Source organism: Chiloscyllium plagiosum, chromosome 36, assembly GCF_004010195.1.
Source record: "Chiloscyllium plagiosum isolate BGI_BamShark_2017 chromosome 36, ASM401019v2, whole genome shotgun sequence".
NCBI lineage: Eukaryota > Metazoa > Chordata > Chondrichthyes > Orectolobiformes > Hemiscylliidae > Chiloscyllium > Chiloscyllium plagiosum.
The window spans coordinates 302,391-323,697 of record NC_057745.1 but is presented as its reverse complement, the minus strand read 5'-3'; the positions used below and the strand labels follow the sequence as shown (position 1 = coordinate 323,697).

The 21,307-nt window shown below is 41.7% G+C and overlaps 1 protein-coding gene across 1 annotated transcript in view; it reads right to left on the bottom strand.

Moving 5' to 3' along the window:
• zwilch (zwilch kinetochore protein) overlaps nucleotides 1–21,307 on the bottom strand; it is a 59,244-nt gene that overhangs the window by 14,109 nt on the left and 23,828 nt on the right. The window contains exons 9-15 of the mRNA XM_043677091.1: nucleotides 20,414–20,507; nucleotides 19,383–19,438; nucleotides 12,257–12,365; nucleotides 10,852–10,931; nucleotides 8,220–8,376; nucleotides 1,866–1,894; nucleotides 1,623–1,759 (exon numbers count right to left, since the gene is read on the bottom strand). Coding sequence (XP_043533026.1) covers nucleotides 1,623–1,759; nucleotides 1,866–1,894; nucleotides 8,220–8,376; nucleotides 10,852–10,931; nucleotides 12,257–12,365; nucleotides 19,383–19,438; nucleotides 20,414–20,507 — 662 coding nt within the window. The remainder of the gene's footprint in view (nucleotides 1–1,622; nucleotides 1,760–1,865; nucleotides 1,895–8,219; nucleotides 8,377–10,851; nucleotides 10,932–12,256; nucleotides 12,366–19,382; nucleotides 19,439–20,413; nucleotides 20,508–21,307) is intronic.

Sequence of the window (21,307 nt, the reverse complement as noted above, 5' to 3'; positions counted from 1 at the left end):
GTTGGGAGGTCATGTTGCGGCTGTACAGGACATTGATTAGGCCACTGTTGGAATATTGCGTGCATTTCTAGTCTCCTTCACTTGAAAAGGTTCAGAAAATATTTACAAGGATGTTGCCAGGGTTGGAGGATTTGAGCTATAGGGAGAGGCTGAACAGGCTAGGGCTGTTTTCCCTGGAGCGTCGGAAGCTGAGGGGTGACCTTATAGAAGTTTACAAAATTATGAGGGACATGGATAGGATAAATAGACAAAGTCTTTTCCCTGGGATCGGGAGTCCAGAACTAGATGGCATAGGTTTAGGGTGAGAGGGGAAAGATATAAAAGAGACCTAAGGGGCAACTTTTTCATGTCTATGGAATGAGCTGCCAGAGGATGTGGTGGAGGCTGGTACAATTGCAACATTTAAGAGGCATTTGGATGGGTATATGAATAGGAAGGGTTTGGAGGGATATGGGCCGGGTGCTGGCAGGTGGGACTAGATTGGGTTGGGATATCTGATCGGCATGGACAGGTTGGACCGAAGGGTCTGTTTCCATGCTGTACATCTCTATGACTCTATGTATCTAAGTGACTGGCAAGACTTGACAGATGAAATATAATGTGGGAAAATGTGAGGTTATAGACCTTGACAAGAAAACTAGAAAAGCTGAATATTATTGAAATGGACAAAGAATGCAGAATGCTACAGCAGTTTGGGATTTGGGAGCCCTTAACCAGGATTTGCAAAAGGCTAGCATCCAAGATCACCAGGAAATAGGGAATGAAAATGGCATGTTGTCTTTTATTTCACAAGGCATGGAGTATAAAAGTAGGAAAGTATTGCTAAAACTATGCAAGGCACTAATCAAACCACAGCTGCTAAATAATTTTGGGTTCCTTACTGAAGGCAATTGGTTGAGGAAATTGGGCCTTTTCTCTTCAGCTTTATTGAAATATACAAGACTCTTCGGGGAACTGGACAGATACATGCGGTAGTTTCTCCTTGTAGGATAGTCTAGGACCAGACTGCATAATTTTAGAATAAGGGATTACACATTAAAGACAGAGATGAGGAGGAATTTCTTCTCTCAAGGGGTCATGAATTTGTGGAATTGTTTTTCACAGAAGGCTGTCAAGGCTGAGATAGATGGATTTTTAAAAATTAAGGGAATCAAGTGTTAAAGGGAAAAGAAAGGGAAGTGCAGGTGAGGATTGACAGATCAATCATGATGGCATTGAATGCAAGCAGATTAGATGGGCTGAATGGCCTACATCTACATTTTATGGTCTTAAACAGAGAGATCAGACCCAACAGGTCAGCAGCAGAATTTTAAAAAATGGAACAACAGGGAGAATAAGATAAATAGTAATTAGAAAACAAAACTTTGCTTTTAAAAGTCTGTAAATTGCGAGGGAAAAAAAGGAGATAAAGAGTTTAACAGGCTTGAGATTCTGGAAAAGAACAAATTACAATTGGAAATTGGATACAAATGTTAGTTTCAGTGCACTGACAAAACCTCAAAACAAAACCAAAATAGTACAGAGCTCATTAACAAAATAAGCCTTAAAGCAAAGAAAGCGTTTTTTCTGGTGTAACGCAGACTAGTTTGTGCTGGAATAGTTGAATTAAGTAAAGTACTCACTGTGTCAATGTAAAGAGGTTTTCATGGTTCAGGTTCAGGAAGGCACTGCAACTCACCACCAGCTCAAGCATGTGGTGGAGTTTTTGAAGACGGATCATCTGCTCTTCCAGGTTTACAGTGCAATTCACAAAGTAATCCTGCAGAACAAACAGCAATAGTAATTTAAAAACTAGTTATTAAAAGAGAAGAAACTAAAAGGCAAGTTCTTTTCTGTGATTTATAAAATGAGCTCATTGTTCTTACCAAGTAATTCAAAGTAGTGAGTTCTTGACCTGGAAGAAAATAATTTCTCAATGATTTTCACTGTATTGTATAGGAATGAAACTTAATTATATACATTTTTCTGAGTGAAGTACTACCGCAGGCTACAAGATACATTAGTACATAACATTTTCTACAGCACATTTTCTGCTTCCAACTCACGAAATCTGAAATACACTTTTTCAAGTCGAGCAAAAGCATTCTTGCACTTTTTCTAGTGTGTTTACTGGCCTTAACATACAGGAACAGAATTAAGCCATTTGAATTATTAAGTCTGCTCCACCATTCGATCATAGTTTATATGTCTCTCATTCTCCAACCGTCTTCCTGTAATCCTTGATCCCCTTACTTATCAAGAACCTTGCAATTTTGCAGAAGATTTGTAGCTCAGGTTGTAAGTTTGTTCGCTGAGCTGGTAGATTTGTTCTCAGATCTTTGGTCACCATGCTAGGTAACATCAGCAGTAAGCCTCTGATGAATTTCTGGTGTTCTGTCCCACTTGCTATGTGTGTGTCTTGGTCTGTTGGTGAGTGATATCACTTTCAGTTCTTTTTCTGAGAGGTTGGTAAATGGGGTAAATGGTGTTTGTTAATGCAGTTCTGGTTTGAATACCAAGCCTCTAGGAATTCCCATGTGTGTCTCCGTTTAGCCTGTCCCAGGATGAATGTATTGTCCCAGTCGAATTGGTGTCCTTCTTCGTCTGTGTAAGAATACTAGTGACAGTTGGTTATGTCTTTTGGTGGATAGTTGGTGCTCATATATCCTGGTGGCTAGTTTTCTGCCAGTCTGTCCAATGTAATGTTTGTTGCAGTCCTTGCAGGGTATTTTGTATATGACATTCATTCTACTGGCTGTTAGTACAGGGTCCTTTAAGTTCATCAGGACTTATTTCAGTATGGCGTAGGTTTGTGGGCTACCATGACACCTAGAGGCCGGAGTAGTCTGGTCGTCATCTCTGAAATGTCTTTAATGTATGGCAGGGTGGCCAGAGTCATTGGGTGTGTTGTGTCTTCTTGTTTAGGTCTGTTGTGTAGGACTCGCTGGACTGCGCTTGTCAGGTACCCGTTGTTCCTGAATATGTTGTATACAAGTTTTTAATAGAACATAGAACATAGAAAAATACAGCGCAGTACAGGCCCTTTGGCCCTCGATGTTGCGCCGATCCAAGCCCACCTAACCTACACTAGCCCACTATCCTCCATATGCCTATCCAATGCCCTAATTTTTCCTCAGCTTCTCATAGTTCCTGGGTGCTGCAGTGTGTTGTGACTCATTTAAATAATGTCCTGATGCAGCTCTATTTGTGGGTATTGGGATGATTGCTCCTGTAGTTGAGCATTCGGTCAGTGTATGTGGCTTTCCTGTAAATGCTGGTCTGCAGCTCTCCATTGGCTTTTCATTCTGCTGTGACGTCTCGGAAGGGGAGTGTGTTGTTGTCCTCTTCCTTTCTGGTGAACTTTATACTGGTACGGATGTTGTTAATGTGTTTGTGGATTTCTTCTAAATTGTTGCACAAACACATTAACAACATCCGTACCAGTATAAAGTTCACCAGAAAGGAAGAGGACAACACACTCCCCTTCCGAGATGTCACAGTAGAATGAAAAGCCAATGGAGAGCTGCAGACCAGCATTTACAGGAAAGCCACATGCACTGCCCAGATACTCAACTACAGGAGCAATCGTCCCACAAACAGAGCTGCATCAGGACATTATTTAAATGAATCACAACACATTGCAGCACCCAGGGACGATGAGAAGCTGAGAAAAACATCTAATCAACATATTCAGGAACAACAAGTACCCAATAAGCGGAGACCGCAGATTCCTATACAACAAACTTAAACAAGACGACACAACATGCCCAGACATTCTAGCCACCCTGCCATACATTAAAAACATTTCAGAGGTGACGACCAGGCTACTCTGGCCCCTAAGCGTCATGGTAGCCCACAAATCTACCACCACACTGAAACAGCTACTGATGAATTTAAAGGACCCCTTACCAACAACCAGCAAAACAAACATTATATACAAAATACCCTGCAAGGACTGCAACAAACATTACACTGGACAGAAGGGCACAAAACTAGCCACCAGGATACATGAGCACCAATTAGCCACAAAAGACATGACCAACTATCATTAATACTCATACACACAGACGAAGAGGGACACCAGTTTGACTGGGACAATACATTCATCCTGGGATAGGCTAAACAGAGACATGCACGGGAATTCCTAGAGGCCTGGCATTCAAACCAAAGCTCCATTAACAAACATATCAATTTGGACTCCATCTACCAATCTCTCAAAAAGAACTCAAACTGATATCGCCCACCACAACAGACCAAGACACATAAAAAGCAAGGAGCACAGAACACCAATGGCTTCATCAGATACTCGTTAATGATGTTACCTAGCATGGTGACGAAACGTCTGAGAATAAATGTACCAGCTCAGCAAGTAAACTTACAACTAATCAAGAATTTAACTATCACTGTCTTATGTACAGTCAATGACTTGGCTCCACAAACTAATGCAGCAATGAACCTCCCAGATTCACAACCCTCTGGCTGAAGAAAGTCCTAATCATCTCTGTTCGTAAAGGTTGGCCCTTCGCTTTGAGTCTGTGCTCTCAGTTGCCAGTCTTTCCTACGAGTGGAAAAATCTTCTCCACTTTCAGTCCACCCAGGCCTCTCTGCAATCTGTCAGTATTCTGTACGTTTCAATGAGATCCCGCCCCACCCCCCTATTCTTCGAAACTTCATGGAATATAGACCCAGAGTTCTCACCTACTCCTGATATGGCAAGCTTTCATCCCTGGGATCATTCTTGTGAATCTCTTTTGGACCCTCTCCAACATCAACACATCCTTCCTTTGACAGGGGCCAGAATTGCTCTCAATATTTCAAATGCAGTATGACCAGAACGTTATACAGCCTCAGTGATACAACCTTCTATTCTAGACCTCTTGAAATGAAGGCTAACATTGCATTTGCCTTCCCAACGGCCAACTAAACCTGCATGCTACACTGATGAGAATCCTAAACATAGACTGCTAAGTCCTTTAATGCTTCAGATTTTAGCTCTCCTTTGTCTCAAATGCTCATTATCTCCTTGAAGAATTCTAATAAATTTGTTGGGCATGACCTCCCTTTAATGAAGCTGTGCTGACTCAATTTTACCATGCATCACCAAGTGCTCCACAATCTCATCCTTAATCATGGAGTCTAACAAAAGAGGTCAGGCTCACTAGGTTATAACTTCCCCCTTTTGCCTCCCTCCATTCTTAAACAGAGGTATTACATTAGCCAATTTCTAGTGCTCCGGGATGTTCCCTGACCCCAGTGATTCCTGAAAGATCATCATCAATCCCTCCACAATCTCTTCAGACCGCTTAGGTGTTGCCCATCCAGTTGGGGTGATATATGCATCCTCAGACCTTTCAGGTTCTCCAGCACATTCTCCTTAGCGATGGCCACTACACTCACCTCTGGCCCCTGACTCTTATGAAGTTCTGATATGCTACTGTGTCTTCCACCATGAACAATGTGAGGAGCTGCATTTTGGGAAAACAAATCTTAGAAGGACTTATACACTTAATGGTAAAGTCCTAGGGAGTTTGCTGAACAAAGAGACATTGGAGTGCAGGTTCATAGCTCCTTGAAAGTGGAGTCGCAGGTTCATAGCTCCTTGAAAGTGGAGTTGCAGGTAGATAGGATATGAAGAAGGCATTTGGTTTGCTTGCCTTTATTGGTCAGAGTATTGAGTACAGGAGTTGGGAGGTCATGTTGCGGCTGTACAGGACATTGGTTAGGCCACTGTTGGAATATTGTGTGCAGTTCTGGTCTCCTTCCTATCAGAAAGATGTTGTGAAACTTGAAAGTTGAGAAAAGGATGTTGCCAGTGTTTGAGGATTTGAGCTATAGGGAGAAGTTGAATAGGCTGGGGCTGTTTTCCCAGGAGCGTTGGAAGCTGAGGGGTGACTTTATAGAGGTTTACAAAATCATGAGGAGCATGAATAGGATAAAAAGACAAAGTCTTTTCCCTGGGGTAGGGAGTCCAGAACTAGAGGACATATTTTTAGGGTGAGAGGGGAAAGATATAAGAGACTTAAGGGTTAATTTTTTCACGCAGTGGGTGGTACGTGTATGGAATGAGCTGCCAGAGGAAGTGGCGGAGGCTGGTACAATTGCAACATTTAAAAGGCATCTGGATGGGGATATGAATAGAAAGGTTTGGCAGGAAATGGGCCGGGTCTTGGCAGTGGGGATAGATCGGGTTGGGGTATCTGGTCGGCATGGACAAGTTGGACCGAAGGGTCTGTTTCCGTGCTGTACATTTCTAAGACTCTATAACACGGTTGCAAAGTACCTCAGTTCCTCAATGATTTCTTTGGTCCCCACTACTACTTTTCCAGTGGCTCGATGTCCACTGTGGTCTCTCTCCTACATATCTAAAAACTCTTGTGCAATTTTTTAATATATTACTATCGAGCTCACTTTCGTGTTTCATCTTCTCCCCTTCTTATAGATTTTTTAGTTGTCCTCCTGCTGGTTTTCAAAAGGCTTCCCAATAGTCTTCACCACATTGTTTGCTTGTCGTTTGATTTTAAGCTGTTCCTGACTACTCTTATCAGTCATGGCTGCCTCACCCTCCCTGAATGTTTCTTCTTCCTTGGGATGAATGTCTGCTGTGGCTCCCAAATTACCCCCAGAAACTCAATCACCTTCAGCCGCTTCAACAATGACCTTCCCTCCATCATAAAGTCAGAGGTGGGGATGTATGCCAATGACTTTACAACGCTCAATACCATTCGCAGCCCCTCGGGCCCTGCAGCAGTCAATGTTCAAATGCAACAAGATTTGGACAACATCCAGGTTTGGGCTGACAAGTGGTAAGTAACAGTTGCACCATACAATGCCAGGCAATGGCCATCTCTAATGAGAAACAATCTAATCACTTCCCCTTAACATTACCATCACTGAATCTCTGCTATCAATAGCCCGAGGCTTATCACTGACTAGAAATTCATTAGACTCACCACATAAACACAATGCCTGAATTTGAAATGGGGTTGAACATTGTATAACCATCAGCGAATATCCCTTCTTCTAATCTTATGATAGAGAGAAGGGAATTGGTAAAGCAGATGAAGGAGGTTCAACCCAGGATACTACCGAGGAACTCCTTCAGAGATGTTTTGGTAATGAGATAACTGACCTCCAACAACCACAACCATCTTCCTATGTGTGAGGTATGACTCCAATCGGCATAAAGCTTGCCCCTGATTCCCATTGATTCTAATTTTACTGGGGCTGTTTCATGCCAAACTCAGTCGAATGCAGTCTTGATGTCAAGGGCTGTCACACTCTCCCCACTTTCAGCTTCCTAATCAAGTCTGCCTGACTACACATCATCAAATCAAAGAATGCTTGTTTCTTAGTGGGCTCTACCATAAGCTGCTCCAAAAGAAAATCTCGTAGACATTCCTTTTCTTGGGATCCACTACCAAATGTATTTTCCTAGTTCACCTACATATTGAAGCCCTCCATGATTGTAATAATGCCTTTCTTTATTTATTTTCTGCCCGACATCCTAACTATTGTTCGGAGGCCTGCAGATAGCCTCCATTCGGTTGTTTTTTTCTTTATGCCTTTTCAATTTTACTGACAGATTCTATGCCTTCCAACCCTATATTGCTTCTTGCTTCAAGACTCTCAATCCTGTGTACAACGGATGAAGGGCTTATGCCCAAAACGTTGATTCTCCTGTTCCTCAGAATGTTTGACCTGCTGTGCTTTTCCAGCACCACACTCTCGACACTCTCTGTGTACAAAGGATGCCAAACATACTTCTAATTATAGACTCGCCTACCATTGCCAGTTTTCTTTCACTCCACACTGCTTGAATGGCCTCCACATCTGATCCTCCTCTCGGAGCAATTTACTGCAGATGCTAGAATCTGTACTGAAAACAACAAGTGCTGGAGGTCACAGTGGGTCGGGCAGCATCCATGGAGAGAGAGCAAATGAACGTTTCGAGTCTAGATAACTCTTCAGAAGCCTGCTCTCTCTCCATGGATGCTGCCTGACCCACTGTGATTTCCAGCATTTGTTGCTTTCAGTCTAATCCTCCTCTCCTCTCTCCATTTGAGATGTACCAAATGTTTGCGCGTATACTCCCCGAGAAGCATGCTAAATGTAACACTGACTGTGAATAAATTCAGTCACATTGCATAAGATCTGTTGTGTGCAGAGAACTTTACAATCAAATGCAGCATTTTTAAAATCAAAAAACACACACTAATGGCATTTGATGGAACAACATATACCTATAAAATAGTTTATGTAGTCCCTCTGTAATTTATCCAGTCCTATCTCCAACAGCATTCGGATAGCAGTAATTCCATTAACAGAGACAGTTGGCATGGTGCCCTGGTACGATTGCTGAATCAGCTTACTGAGAGAACTGTTGCTTCCTTGGTGGATCTGGAAAGGGATCATCCATTTTTCAATATTTCAGTTACAGTAAACTTTTTAGAGTTGCAAAAACAAAACCATAATTTCACAAAGTGAATAAGAATGCTTCCCACTCACTGGTACATTTCTGGAATGGATAATGTTTTTCTTTACTCTTTCACAGAGTGTAGGTGTCACTGACAAGGCCATCAATTGCTATCCATTCCTAACTGCCCTTCAATTGAGTAGCTTATGAGGCCATGTCAGACGGCACTTAAGAGTCAACTGTTGAGAATCTGAAGTAACATGCAGATCAAACGTTGTATTGATGGCAGATTTCCTTTCCTAAGGACATATACAAACAAACCCTTACAACAATTGATCTTAGTTTAGTGGCTACTATTTCTGAGGCTAGCTTTCAATTCAGAGTAAATAGCTAGGCATTGGCATAGCGATAACGTCACTGGCCTGGTAATTCAGGAACCTAGGCTAATGCTCTTGGGGTGCGATCGAATCTCATGAGGGACAGTGGTGGAATGTGAATTCAATAAAAATCTGAAATAAAGAGCCTAGTCAGATTGGGACCACGTAACTGTATGGCATCATTATTTATGGGTATATCAATCATATGATGGAAGGAATGTCATTGATGAAGCTGAAGATGGTTGAGCCTGGGACAGTTCCTTGAGGAACTAGGGATCTTGTGGTGTAGTGGTGATGCCCTTAGTCCTGAAGGCTCAGGTTCAAATCCCACCTGCTCCAGAGGTGTGTCATAACATCACTGAACAGGCTAATTAGAAAATATACTCTGTAAAGAATTCTACAGTGCTTTCCTAGGATTAAGATGATTGACCTTTAACAACCACAACCATATTACTTTGTGCTAAGTATTACTCTAAGCTCATATTCCAGCCTGTCAAACATAATCCTGATACAAGAATACAAGGCAAATAATTCTAGCTATCTGAAGTTTGTGAAAGCAGGAAGATAAACTAGGGTGCTTAGAAGTGATAATCAAAAGTTATGGATTAGTCTCAGCAATAATCAGTAAAGAGACTAAAGTAAGTGATATTGCAAAAGCTTGGAATGGAATTCACGAGAGGAAAGAAAGCGAGTCCAAGATTAATTTGTCTTTGGACCATTTTCCCCCTACTTTATTTGTTCGCGCACTTTTCTGCTTGCATGCTCTATGCCTTTCTGTGGTTATTAGTTCCAACTTGCTACCGTGCTATCATTAGCATCCACATTTCTATCATGTAAACCTTTCCCCATCCTACCTATTAGTTTAAATGTCTTTCTTCAAACGTAGCTGTACAAATTTTCAAGACTCTGGTGCCTTAACCTGCCCTGTTGCACAGCTGCCTGTTTCCCCATTACTAGTGCCAGTCTTCCATGATTTGAAACTCACTTCTCCCACAATAATCTCAGTTACTCTATCACTAATTTGCTCATAAATTTGGTAGTAATGCAGAGACTATTACATTTTGTGGTTCTGCTTTATAATTTAGGTCTTATTCCAAATTTAACACATACTTCATTGCTTTATACAGTGATAAACCCAGTAGTTCACAAACATCCTCATGCGAGGGTGTTTCTTTCAATTTAATGATTATCCTGCCAATACAGCCAGTATCAACAATTATAAATAATTAAGCTAGTAAAAAATGCAAATGGTTATCCCAAACATAACAAACATAGGTGGCATGGTGGCGCAGTGGTTAGCACTCCTGTGTGGAGGGACGCAGGTTCAATTCCAGCCTTGGGTGACTGTGTGAAGTTTGCACATTCTCCCAGTGTCTGCATGGATTTTTTCCAGGTGCTTTGGTTTCCTATTACAGTCCAAAAGTGTGCAGGTTAGGTGAATTGGCTATGCTAAATTGCCCAAGGATGTGTAGGTTAGGTGCATTAGTTAGGGGAAATATAAAGTTATAGGGCAGAGGAACAGTTCTGGGTAGGATACAATTTAGAGGGTCAGTGTGAACTTATTGGGCCAAATGGTCTGTTTCCACACTGTAGGGATTCTGTGATTAAGTAGCATGTCACCATGCCATCAAACTTAACCTGAGGAGATGGTGGAATTAGGACCTAAAGCATGTAAAAGACTTTTCCTACAATGTTCAACTTACCCAAGGATTGATACCAAAGGGCAGCTGGAGAATTAAGCAATAGTAAGAAATCAAGAGACAGGCATGAAAGGTTAAATAGGATGTCACCTACATTCAGGCATATGATCTGTGCTACTTGGTATCACCAAATGGAAGCATGCAGGCCTTGAACTAGAGCTCCCAGGACTCACAATGCTCCTTCATAATGCTGGACAATATTGGGACATGTAGTGTGCAAGCAGAACCATTTAAATAAACATGAAAATAATTAAATAAAACAAAGAACTGCAGATTCTGGAGATCTGAAACTAAAACAGAAATTGTTGGAGAAATCATCTCTCAGCATCTATGGGAAGAAAGAGTTAACGTTTTCAGTTCAATGACTTCTTTTGTTACATACCCACGGTTGAATGTCCTTGCATCTTAAGTGTTGAATGACTAGTGCCAAGCAATCTACAACATCTTGGTAGGAAGAAACAGCTAAAATAAAAGGAAAGAAATGAATACACAAAGTATTTGTTCAAGTACTAAGAAATAAATGCTGCTAAGGTTATCTAATATTTTCCAAAAGAATGCTTAAAATCTACTAGAATGAAGGAACAGGTAGTGGATATATTAATTAAGGGTTAATTGGGAGTGAATTGATTGTATAAGTACAAGGAGCTAGTAATCAGTGGGGTGTAAGTTTAATACACTGGTTAGCTGAAATAAAATTCTCACTAAAAAGTGAGTTGGACTCTTTAAATACACTCATCTTCTAGTATATAACAGCTAACAGAGTGAAAGAGGGGGAAAGAAACAGGATCACATATCTTTGAGTAAATCATTGAACTCTTAAAGCCATCCTGGTAACTATCACCCACCCCTCTTTTTCTCACCACAGATGCCACCTCATCTATATAGTACTTCCAGCATTTTCTGTTTTAACAAAGAGAAAAAGTTGATTGGCCTTTGGTGATCACTCTCAGCTAAAGCGGCACAGTGGGCGGCATGGTGTCACAGTGGTTAGCACTGCTATCTCACAGCGTCAGAGACCCGGGTTCAATTCCCGCCTCAGGCGACTCTGTGTGGAGTTTGCACATTCTCCCAGTGTCTGCGTGGGTTTCCTCTGGGTGCTCCGGTTTCCTCCCACAACCCAAAAATGTGCAGGTTAGGTGAATTGGCCATGTTAAATTGCCCGTAGTGTTAGATGACGGGGTAAATGTAGGGGAATGGGTCTGGGTGGGTTGCACTGCGGCGGGTCGGTGTGGACTTGTTGGGCCAAAGGGCCTGTTTCCACACTGTACGTAATCTAATCTAAAGCCGTATTCATTACCATGACCAGTTTTTCAATGCTTCCCTTTTCACAAAGTCTTGATCTCCCTAGTAAATCTCCTATTCTCCTTTTAATATTTCAATTGTATTCATTACTCTGGACAGTACCTTGTGGCGTCGTCCAAGTTGGTAATTTTCCAGCTAACCCCTTAAATTTAAAAATTGTTCCAACTGTACCACCGGTTAGCTTAGTTGGCTGGACGGCTGGTTTGAGATGCAGAGGGCCGCCATCAGCATGGGCTCAATTTCCGCATTTGCTGAAGTTACCATGAAGGATTCTCCTTCTCAATTTCTCCCTTGAGGCATGGTGACCCTCAGGTTAAACCATCACTAGTTGTCTCTCTCCCACTCTCTCTAATGGAACAGCAGCTCTATGGTCTAGTAAGACTATGATGATTTTACCTTTCATTTTTACCAATGAGCAGCAAAGCTCAAAGTCTCTGTGTCATTGTGCTTCCCAACAAAAGTAATGTGGCCACAGGCATACGTACTTTTCCTCATCCCAGTCCAAAGCAGCTCTGCAAAATCGAGATCTCCGCGTTCAGGAGCAAATGATGCATGAATGGTTGATTCAACAGCAGCTGCATCACTTTTTAATTTCTGGTATTAAAACAAAGAATTCAAAGAAAAACTAAGACTTTTTTCAAAATTTGTGAGTAGGATATTAGAATTCCTCAAATAAAGATTTGACAGTTCTCCTCTCAACTGTTCAATTTTCTCCCGCCCAGAGCATCGGATTGTGTCCTTGGCTTTTAAGATTGTCAATATACTCAATGCAAACTGGTTTGGAGTTTGATATTTTTCAGGGTATAATTTTAACTGATTGACTGAATTTGAATTTGTTTTTATCTCCAGGCAACGAGCTAATCGAGTTGTTTCACCAAATGTTACATTGTTACCTTATTGAGAACAATTGGTGCTGTGTCCAGTAGTTCTACTGCTTTTAACTCTCTTAAAGGTATACCCACATCTTCATACACCTCTCCCCTTAAGAAAATGTTAACCACCATAATGAAAAGACGGCTTTTTATTTAACCTTTTACACATATTACCCTAACATACCAATAATTTTCATATAAATTCACCTTAACTTCTTCCCATATATAGGTATATATGTGTACATAAAACATTAAATAAAGACAAGCCTCATCTAAACTCTCAGTTAAATCCGCGTCTGTGATTACATTCTTCCAGCCCGCAAAATGTATGATTTTAAAATCAAAAGTCTCTAACATAAGGCTCCAACGAAATAGTCTCATATTCCTATCTTTAAAATGTCCTAAGAATGTAAGTGGATTGTGGTCAGTGTACACAATCATCTCAGACACAATGCTTGTGACACACACATTAAAATGTTGTCAGGCCAGTACCAAACTCAATAGCTCTTTTTCGATCATGGAGTATTTCCTCTGGTGGATGTTGAGTTTCTTTGAAAAGTAACCAACTGGCAGTTCAATCCCATCCTCACTTTCCTGTAGGAGTACAGCTCCAACTCCAATGTCACTGGCATCGATGGCAACTTTAAAAGGTTTTGAAAAGTTTGGTGTAGCTAAAACTGGTTTGGTGGTTAATATCAATTTCAAATGATCGAATGCCTCCTGCATGGTTCTGTCCAACGAAACTTTGTGTTCTTCTTCAGCAAATCGGTTACCAGTGCCACTTCACTGCTGATGTTTGGAACAAAATTCAGATAGAATCCACTGAGCCCTAAGAATCGATGCACCTCTTTCTTCGAGGTTGGATGTGGAAATTCCTCGATGGCCTTCGTCTTTGCGTTCCATGGGGTCAACCTTCCATGACCAATGTTATGTCCCAAGAACGTCACCTCTGCTTTCATAAAATTCCATTTTAAGTTTATCACCAGTTTTGCTTCTCATAGTCATTCAAAGAGCTCTGCCAACTGTACCATGTGATCTTTCCAGGACTTACTAAAGATCACTATATTGTCCAAATAGACTGCAGAGGAGTTTGTTAACCCAGCCACAACTCTGTTCACGAGCCTTTGGAATGTGGTGGGCATATGTTCTTCATTCCAAAGGGCATCACTTTAAACTGATGTAGCCCATTTTGGGTTACAAACGCAGAAATTTCTTTCGACATCTCTGATAAAGGTACCTGCCAGTAACCACGCATTAAGTCCAAATTGGTGATGTAACAGGCTTGTTCGACTTTATCGATACAGTCCCCCAATCTCGGAATTGGATTTGGGTCCGATTCTGTAACCCCTTTAATCTTCCGAAAATCCATGCAGAATCGTTGAGTCCCATCCAGTTTGGAAACTAAGACAATCAGTGAACTCCACTCGCTCTGGCTTGGTTCAATGATGTTCTCATCGAGCATGGCCTCCACCTCCATCTGGACCTGTCTGGCTTTGAGAGGATTAAGCCTATAGGCGTGTTGTTTTATCGGAGCTGTATTCCCTACGTCTACTTCATGTAAAATTGCATTAGTCCTCCCCATATGACTTTTATATATGTCCTTATACTGTAGTAATAAATCTTTCAACTCCGTTCTATGCTCCTAAGACAGATAGCTTACTAATCTATCCCATTCTTCAAGGACTTCTTCATTTCTTAATCTATTTTGAGGCATCTCAAAATCCATATCATCTTAATTTGATTCCTCACTGTGGGGCAGTAACTAACACCTATTTCTCCAGTTCTTTCTCTCTAGTATAATACAGTTTCAACATGTTCACATGACATACCTGATATTTCTTTTTCTCTATTTGGCATCTTTACTAAATAGTTCACTTGACTCAAGGTTTTCTCAATTTGATAGGGACTACTCAACCTGGCTTTGAAGGAATCTCCTATCATTGGTACCAGTACTAACATGTATCTGGAGACTTTAATCAAGCCAATCTAAGGAAGGTGTTGTCCAAGTACCACCGGAACATTATCTGCCCCACTAGGGGCCCGAATATTTTAGACCACGACTACACTGCTGGGCAAGATGCCTACCGCTCCATCCCCCACCCTCATTTCGGGAACTCTGACCACAATGCCATGTTTCTTCTCCTGCTTACAGGCAAAAGCTTAAGCAGGAGACCCCCCTTGCGGATACAAGCTGGTCGGAGGAGGCAGTGGATCAACTCCGGTGCTGTCAGAAATTGGCTGACTCGGATACATTCAAACAGTCCGCAGGTACCTTGGACGAGTACACCACTACCGTCACAGACTTTATCAGCAAGTATGTGGAGGACTGCACACCAAGGAAGTCAATCTGGATGGTCCCCAACAGGAAACCCTGGATCAATCAGTACATACAGAACCTGCTAAAAACCAGGCGTGAGGCCTTCAGATCAGGAGACCCACTCAAATATAAGGAATCCAAGTATGACTTTCATACAGCCATTAAGACAGCCAAGGGCCAATACCGATCTAAACTAGAGGCCCAGACAGACACCCGGTGACTATGGCAAGGACTGGCTGACATCGCAGGTTCTAAAAAGAGACAGTGCAAGATAGCAGATGATGACACATCCTTCCCAGACTGCCTTTTATGCTCACTTTGAGCAGAATTTTGGCAGAGAGGTAACACTGACAAGTCCCGGCAACTCCATCCCAACAGTCACGGCATCAGAGGTCAGATCAGTTTTCCTTCATGTCAATTTAAGGAAAGCGATGGGACCAAATGGAGTCCCAGTCCGTGCACTCAGAGCATGCATAGATCAACTGGCAGTGGTCTTCTCAACCACTCCCTGCAGCAGGCCACTGTCCCTGCTTGGTTCAAGAGGGCCAACGTCAACCCTGTGTCTAAGAAGGCTCATGCAACATGTCTCAATGACTACCACTCAGTGGCCCTAACTTCAGTGGTCATGAAGTGCTTTGAAAGGCAGGTCATGGCATTAATAAACTCCAGCCTCCCTACTATTGACCCACTCCAATTTGCCTATCGGACCAACAGACCTACGTCAGAGGCCATATCACTTGCCCCTCACTCCTCCCTAGAACATCTTGACACCAAGAACAGCTACGTAAGAATCCTACTCATTGACTACAGTTCAACCTTCAACACTATTATTCCTTTGAAATTGATTACTAAACTTAGTGAATTCGGACTAAGCCCCACTTTCTGCAAATGGATCCTCAGTTTCCTGACCCACAGGCCACAATCAGTGAAGATTGGGACGATATTTCATCCTCACTAACATTCAGCCCTGGAGCCCGCCAGTACTCAGCCCCCAACAGTACTCACTATACACTAGACTAATGTCATTTACAAGTTCGTTGATGACACCACCATAGTCGGTCGAAGCTCAGATGGCGACAAAGCAGACTATGGACGGGAGGTGGAAGACCTGGAAACTAACTCTCAATGCTGGCAAAACCAAGGAACTCATTATAGACTTTTGGCAGGATGTTACTCATGCCCCCCCCGCCCCCTTAGATTACACATTAACAGCACAGCGGTGGAACGAGTGGAGAATGTCAAGCGCCTGGGAGTGGTCATCCACAACAAGCTTTCCTGGACTCTTCATGTGGACACATTGGTTACAAAGGCCCAACAACGTCTCTTCTTCCTCAGGCAGCTGAGAAAGTTTGGCATGATGGCGAATACCCTTGCCAACTTTTATAGGTGTGCCATCGAGAGCATTCTGTCTGAATGTATCGCTACCTGGTATGGCAATTGTACCACTCAAGATCAGAGACAGTTACAGAGAGTGGTGAACTCGGCCCGGACAATCACAAAGGCCAACCTCCCATCTATAGAATCCATCTACCAGGCCCACTGTCAAGGAAAGACCACCAGCATTCTCAAAGATCCATCCCACCTTGGCAATGCTTTTCTACAACCTCTACCATTGGGGAGAAGGTACAGAAGCTGAGCACTAGCCAGTTTCGAAACAGTTTCTACCCTACTGTTGTTAGAATAATGAATGGACTCACAAACTCCTAGCATTTGCCTGTAGCTGTGTTTTTGTTTTGCCGCTGCTTACCTATTATTTACTTATCTACGCTATTTAACTCTGTGATCTGCCTGTGTTGTTCACAAGACAAAGCTTTTCACTGTGGCTCGGTACATGTGACAATAAATTCAATTCAATTCCCCTTGGGAAATGTCTGAGTCTCAGAGTCTTTATCTGCCATCTGCTTCATTCTACACTGTGCTCTCTTTAGGTGCTGTTTAGCTAACTCATCTACTTGATTTAATCTCTCCCTCTCCTCCAATACATAATCTAATTGAGAGATTGCCGACTTTAGTCCTGTCAATTTTTATTTAATTAATTTCAAAGGGCCTCGTACTTTATGACCTAATATTATCTCAAAGGGAGTGAACTGAGTAGATTCATTTGGGGCATCTCTAATGGTAAACAATACGAATGGGATACCTTTATCCCAATCATTTGGGTAATCCTGACAGTATGCTCTTAACATGGCCTTCAAGGTCTGATGCCACCTTTCTACAGCTCCCTGGGATTCAGGATGATAAGCACTGGATTTAAAGTGTTGGATACCTAGGCTATCCATAACCTCCTTAAACAGCCTAACAGTAAAATGTGGCCCTTGGTCTGACTGAGTCTCTCTGGGTAGCTCATGTAGTATGAAGAAAACTCCTCTCCTAGCCTTTGTGCCTTAATACTCCATAAGAGAATTGCCTCCGGAAATCTGGTAGACACATCCATTATGGTTAACAAGTACTGGTTCCCACTTTTAGTTCTTGGGAGGGAACCTACACAATCAATTATACCTCGTGTGAAAGGTTCTTCAAATGCAGGAATTGTCAACAAAAGTGCTGGTTTTATTACCGCCTATAGCTTACCAAACATTTGGTATGTATGGCAAAAGTTAACCACATCCTTGTGCATTCCAGGCCAATGAAAATGTTTTTGTACTTTACCGCGAGTCTTTCGTACACCTAGGTGACCTCCTACAGGTAGTTCATGTGCTACTCGTAACACTTGCTATCTATATACTACTGGCAACACAATCTGGTGCACTTCGGCCCATTTCTCCTCTGCACTAACCTGCCATGGTCTCCATTTCCATCTGAGGATTCTATTTTTCAGATAATAACCCCTGGAATATTCTCTGCCCTCCTTTCAGAGTACGCATCCACATATATATCTTTTATCACCTTGTCTTGCTGTTGCAAGTCTCTTAGCCTTTCAGGACTAAATACTTCTGTCTGACATTCTGCTTGTTCAGGTTTTTCCTGCGCCATTGCATCAAACAGGGTATCCGCTAACTGAACCTCAACTCCTTCATCTTTCTCTTTACTTTTCACTTCGTGCTGTGACTTATGATAGTGGGATTTGGTTATCACACAGTCTGGGAAAATACCAGGATATTTCTGTTTTAACTCCTCAGTTTCTTGGTCTTCCTTGGGCTTCTCCACAACAAGGGGTGTCACTCCCACCTTGGATCCTGCCAAATCATTCCCAAGAACAAACTGAATTCCTGGAACTGACACTCCTATCAATCACTCCCACTGTAACTTCCCCAGTCTTAAGTTGGCACTCCATCCTGATCTTACATAGTGGAACGCTAAATTTCTGTCCATCCATCCCACAATTACCACACTCTCGGGTAACAGATCAGCAAGAGTGCATATTCACTCATCCTTTACTATCAACGACTGGTTAGATCCCGTATCTCTCAAGATTATAACTTCTCGTCCTTCTCCCCCGTTCTTTCTGAGTAAACTTTACCCACAGAGGCAAATTCTTTGTAGAGATCAGATACTGATTCCATACCCAGCCCCTGCCTAGCCCATGCATTCTCCTGCTGCTCCTCAGCTCTTCTTGGGGTCTCCTTTACTACCTTCACTAATGCCACTGGCTTAGCTTCTTTTATCACATTTTTTTCCCCCACAGTGCCTTTCCTTAATGACCAGCACTTTGTCTTTACCTATCCCACTTTACCACAGTGGAATCACCTGAGGCCTCTCACCTCCTTTCCACCCTCTTGCGCTTCTTCTTTTATCCTGTGGTAAAATCTTACCAGTGCTCTCTACTCTTGGTTGAGTAATGTAGGATCTCCCCTTCCCCAAACTTCTATCAGCTTCTAAAACAGCTTGTTTTATGCACCAACATGTACTCATCTGCTAATTCTGCTGCCTTTCTTACTTCTTGAACTTTCTGTTCCTCCACGTGAATTCTTACCATCTCTAGAAGTGATTTTTTAAACTCCTCCAACAGAATAATCTCGCTTACAGGCTCAAACATCTTATCTATTTTCAAAGCACGAACCATCGATCAAAATGACTATATTTAAGTCTTTTGAACTCAACACAAGTCTGACCTGATTCCTTCTTTAAGTTTCTGAATCATTGTCTATATGCTTTTGGTACCAATTCATAAGCACTTAAAATAGCCTGTTTAGCCAGAATCCCAGACTGGAAATGGTTGCAATTGCTTTAAGAAAACAAATCAAAGCAGGTACGCTACAAGAGAACTAGTTTAGTTGATAATTGAGGTTATTTGTGACTGGAACCAAAGGAGAGTTAATGGTACACATCATCGTAGAGCTCCAAATCAACTTTAACACGTGATAGATGAAAAGTATAGTTTTATTGCATATTCAAATGCTTAACTATACAGATTCCTCTTTCAAAAGAGTAAAGACAGGGTTACATTTTCCACACCTTTTTCCAATCATCAGATGATCTTACCTCTGTCTCCTTACTCTTCAGCTGCTGTTGAGAGACATTGAGTTGGTTCTTTAGGTCTGTATTGGACATGAAAACACAAAAAAAAACTGTGCTAGGGCAAATAATGTACTGTAAAAGTCCAATCATAACTGAAGGCACCTAGAAAACATATCTTTTTTTAAAAAATTCAGTCACAGGAAGCCTCTGGTTAGACCAGCATTTATTGACCACCCATAATTGACCAGAGGGTAGTTCAGAGTCAACCACATTGGTGTGGATCTGGAGTCACATGTGGGCTAGAGCAGAGAAGGATGGTAGACTTCCTTCCTTAAAGGGCAGAACTGAACCAGATGTGTTTTGCCAATAATCAACAATGGCTTTATGGTTATTATTAGATTCTTAATTCCAGATTCTTTGAGAATTCAAATTTCACCATCTGCCATGACAGGATTTGAACCCAGATCCTCAGAGTATTAGGCTGAGTTTCTGGATTAATAGAACAGCAACAAAACCACTAGGCCATTGCCTCCTCTATGTGCACATTTTCACAGCTTTTAGTATAATTTGTCCAATTATTTTATTCCAGTCATATTACAGATATATCAGACCTAGAATCAAAGGAGAAACAGTAGGCAATTTTTAACTTGAACAAATCAGAGAGATTTTCCATTCCATCTCCAAACTTATGGTTCAATTAAAAGATAAGAAAATGTTGAATTTGACCTGGTTCAAAATTATTATTATAGATGAAAATTAAACATCAGTCTGTCATTGGACAAAAAAATGGAAAAATACTTTATTCTCCAGCAACAACACTTCTCACATTGAGCATCAGAGAATGCCTCTGATTGGTTTTGGAATGTTTTAGCAAGCCACTTCAAGTGTAATATTTCATGAGAAACAGCCATATGTCAACACCAAACTATAAATTGAGCTCATAGATAATCCGGCAATCATAATACTAAAAAGATGTATTCAATTATACTCAAATACCCAGCCCAAAAAGTATAAATTGTTATAGCAGATGCTGTTCAAAAATGAAATGCATGTACCTTCAATTAACTCCTGCACAACAGTCACAGCAGACTTTTCTTCTAGAACTTCTGGCCACTCTGTTTCTCCTGTTTTCAAACCTTGAGCTAAAACCTGTCACACAACACAGCAGATACAAGTTCATTATGTACAAACAATTACATGTTAGCGGAGATGATGGCCTAATGATATCATTGCTGAACTATTAATCCAGAAACTCAGCTAATGTCCTGGGACACAGGTTCAAATCCTGCAGGTGGGGAAATTTGAATTCAATTTTTAAAAATCTGAATGAATTAAGAATCTAATGATGACCGTGAAACCATTGCCGATTGTTGGGAAACCCATCTGGGTCACTAATGTCTTCAGGGAAGGAAATCTGTCATCCTCACCTGGTATAGCCTGCATGTGACTCCAGAACCACAGCAATGTGGTTGACTCTCAAATACCCTCTGAAATGGCCTACCAAATCATTCAGTTCAAGGGCAGCTAGGTATCAAGAATAAATGCTTGCCAGCCAATGAAACCCACATCCCACAAGTAAATATTAAAAAAAAGCTTATGATAGTCAAGAACTTTGTTTAAAACTTCTAAACCACCATCCTACTGTAGACTTTTGAAAAATCTCCTCCTTTATCACCAAAATTCACTTCTTAGTATCAGTTGAGCTTCAATTTGTAGGGTTTTATAACGTTTTGAGTTTCAGGGTTCAGTTTCTCCACAGCAGAACCTGGGCACAAAAACTTACACCGAGACTCCAGTCAGTAATGCACTGTCTGCAATGCTATGCTTTGGATGACAGGAAGGGAGTGGGGCAGGGGTGGGAGGAAGGGGATGGGGAAAGGAGGAGGAGGGAGAAGGGGGAAGAGGAGGAAGAAATTGGGGTAGAGGAAGAAGAAAAAAAGTGGAGGGGT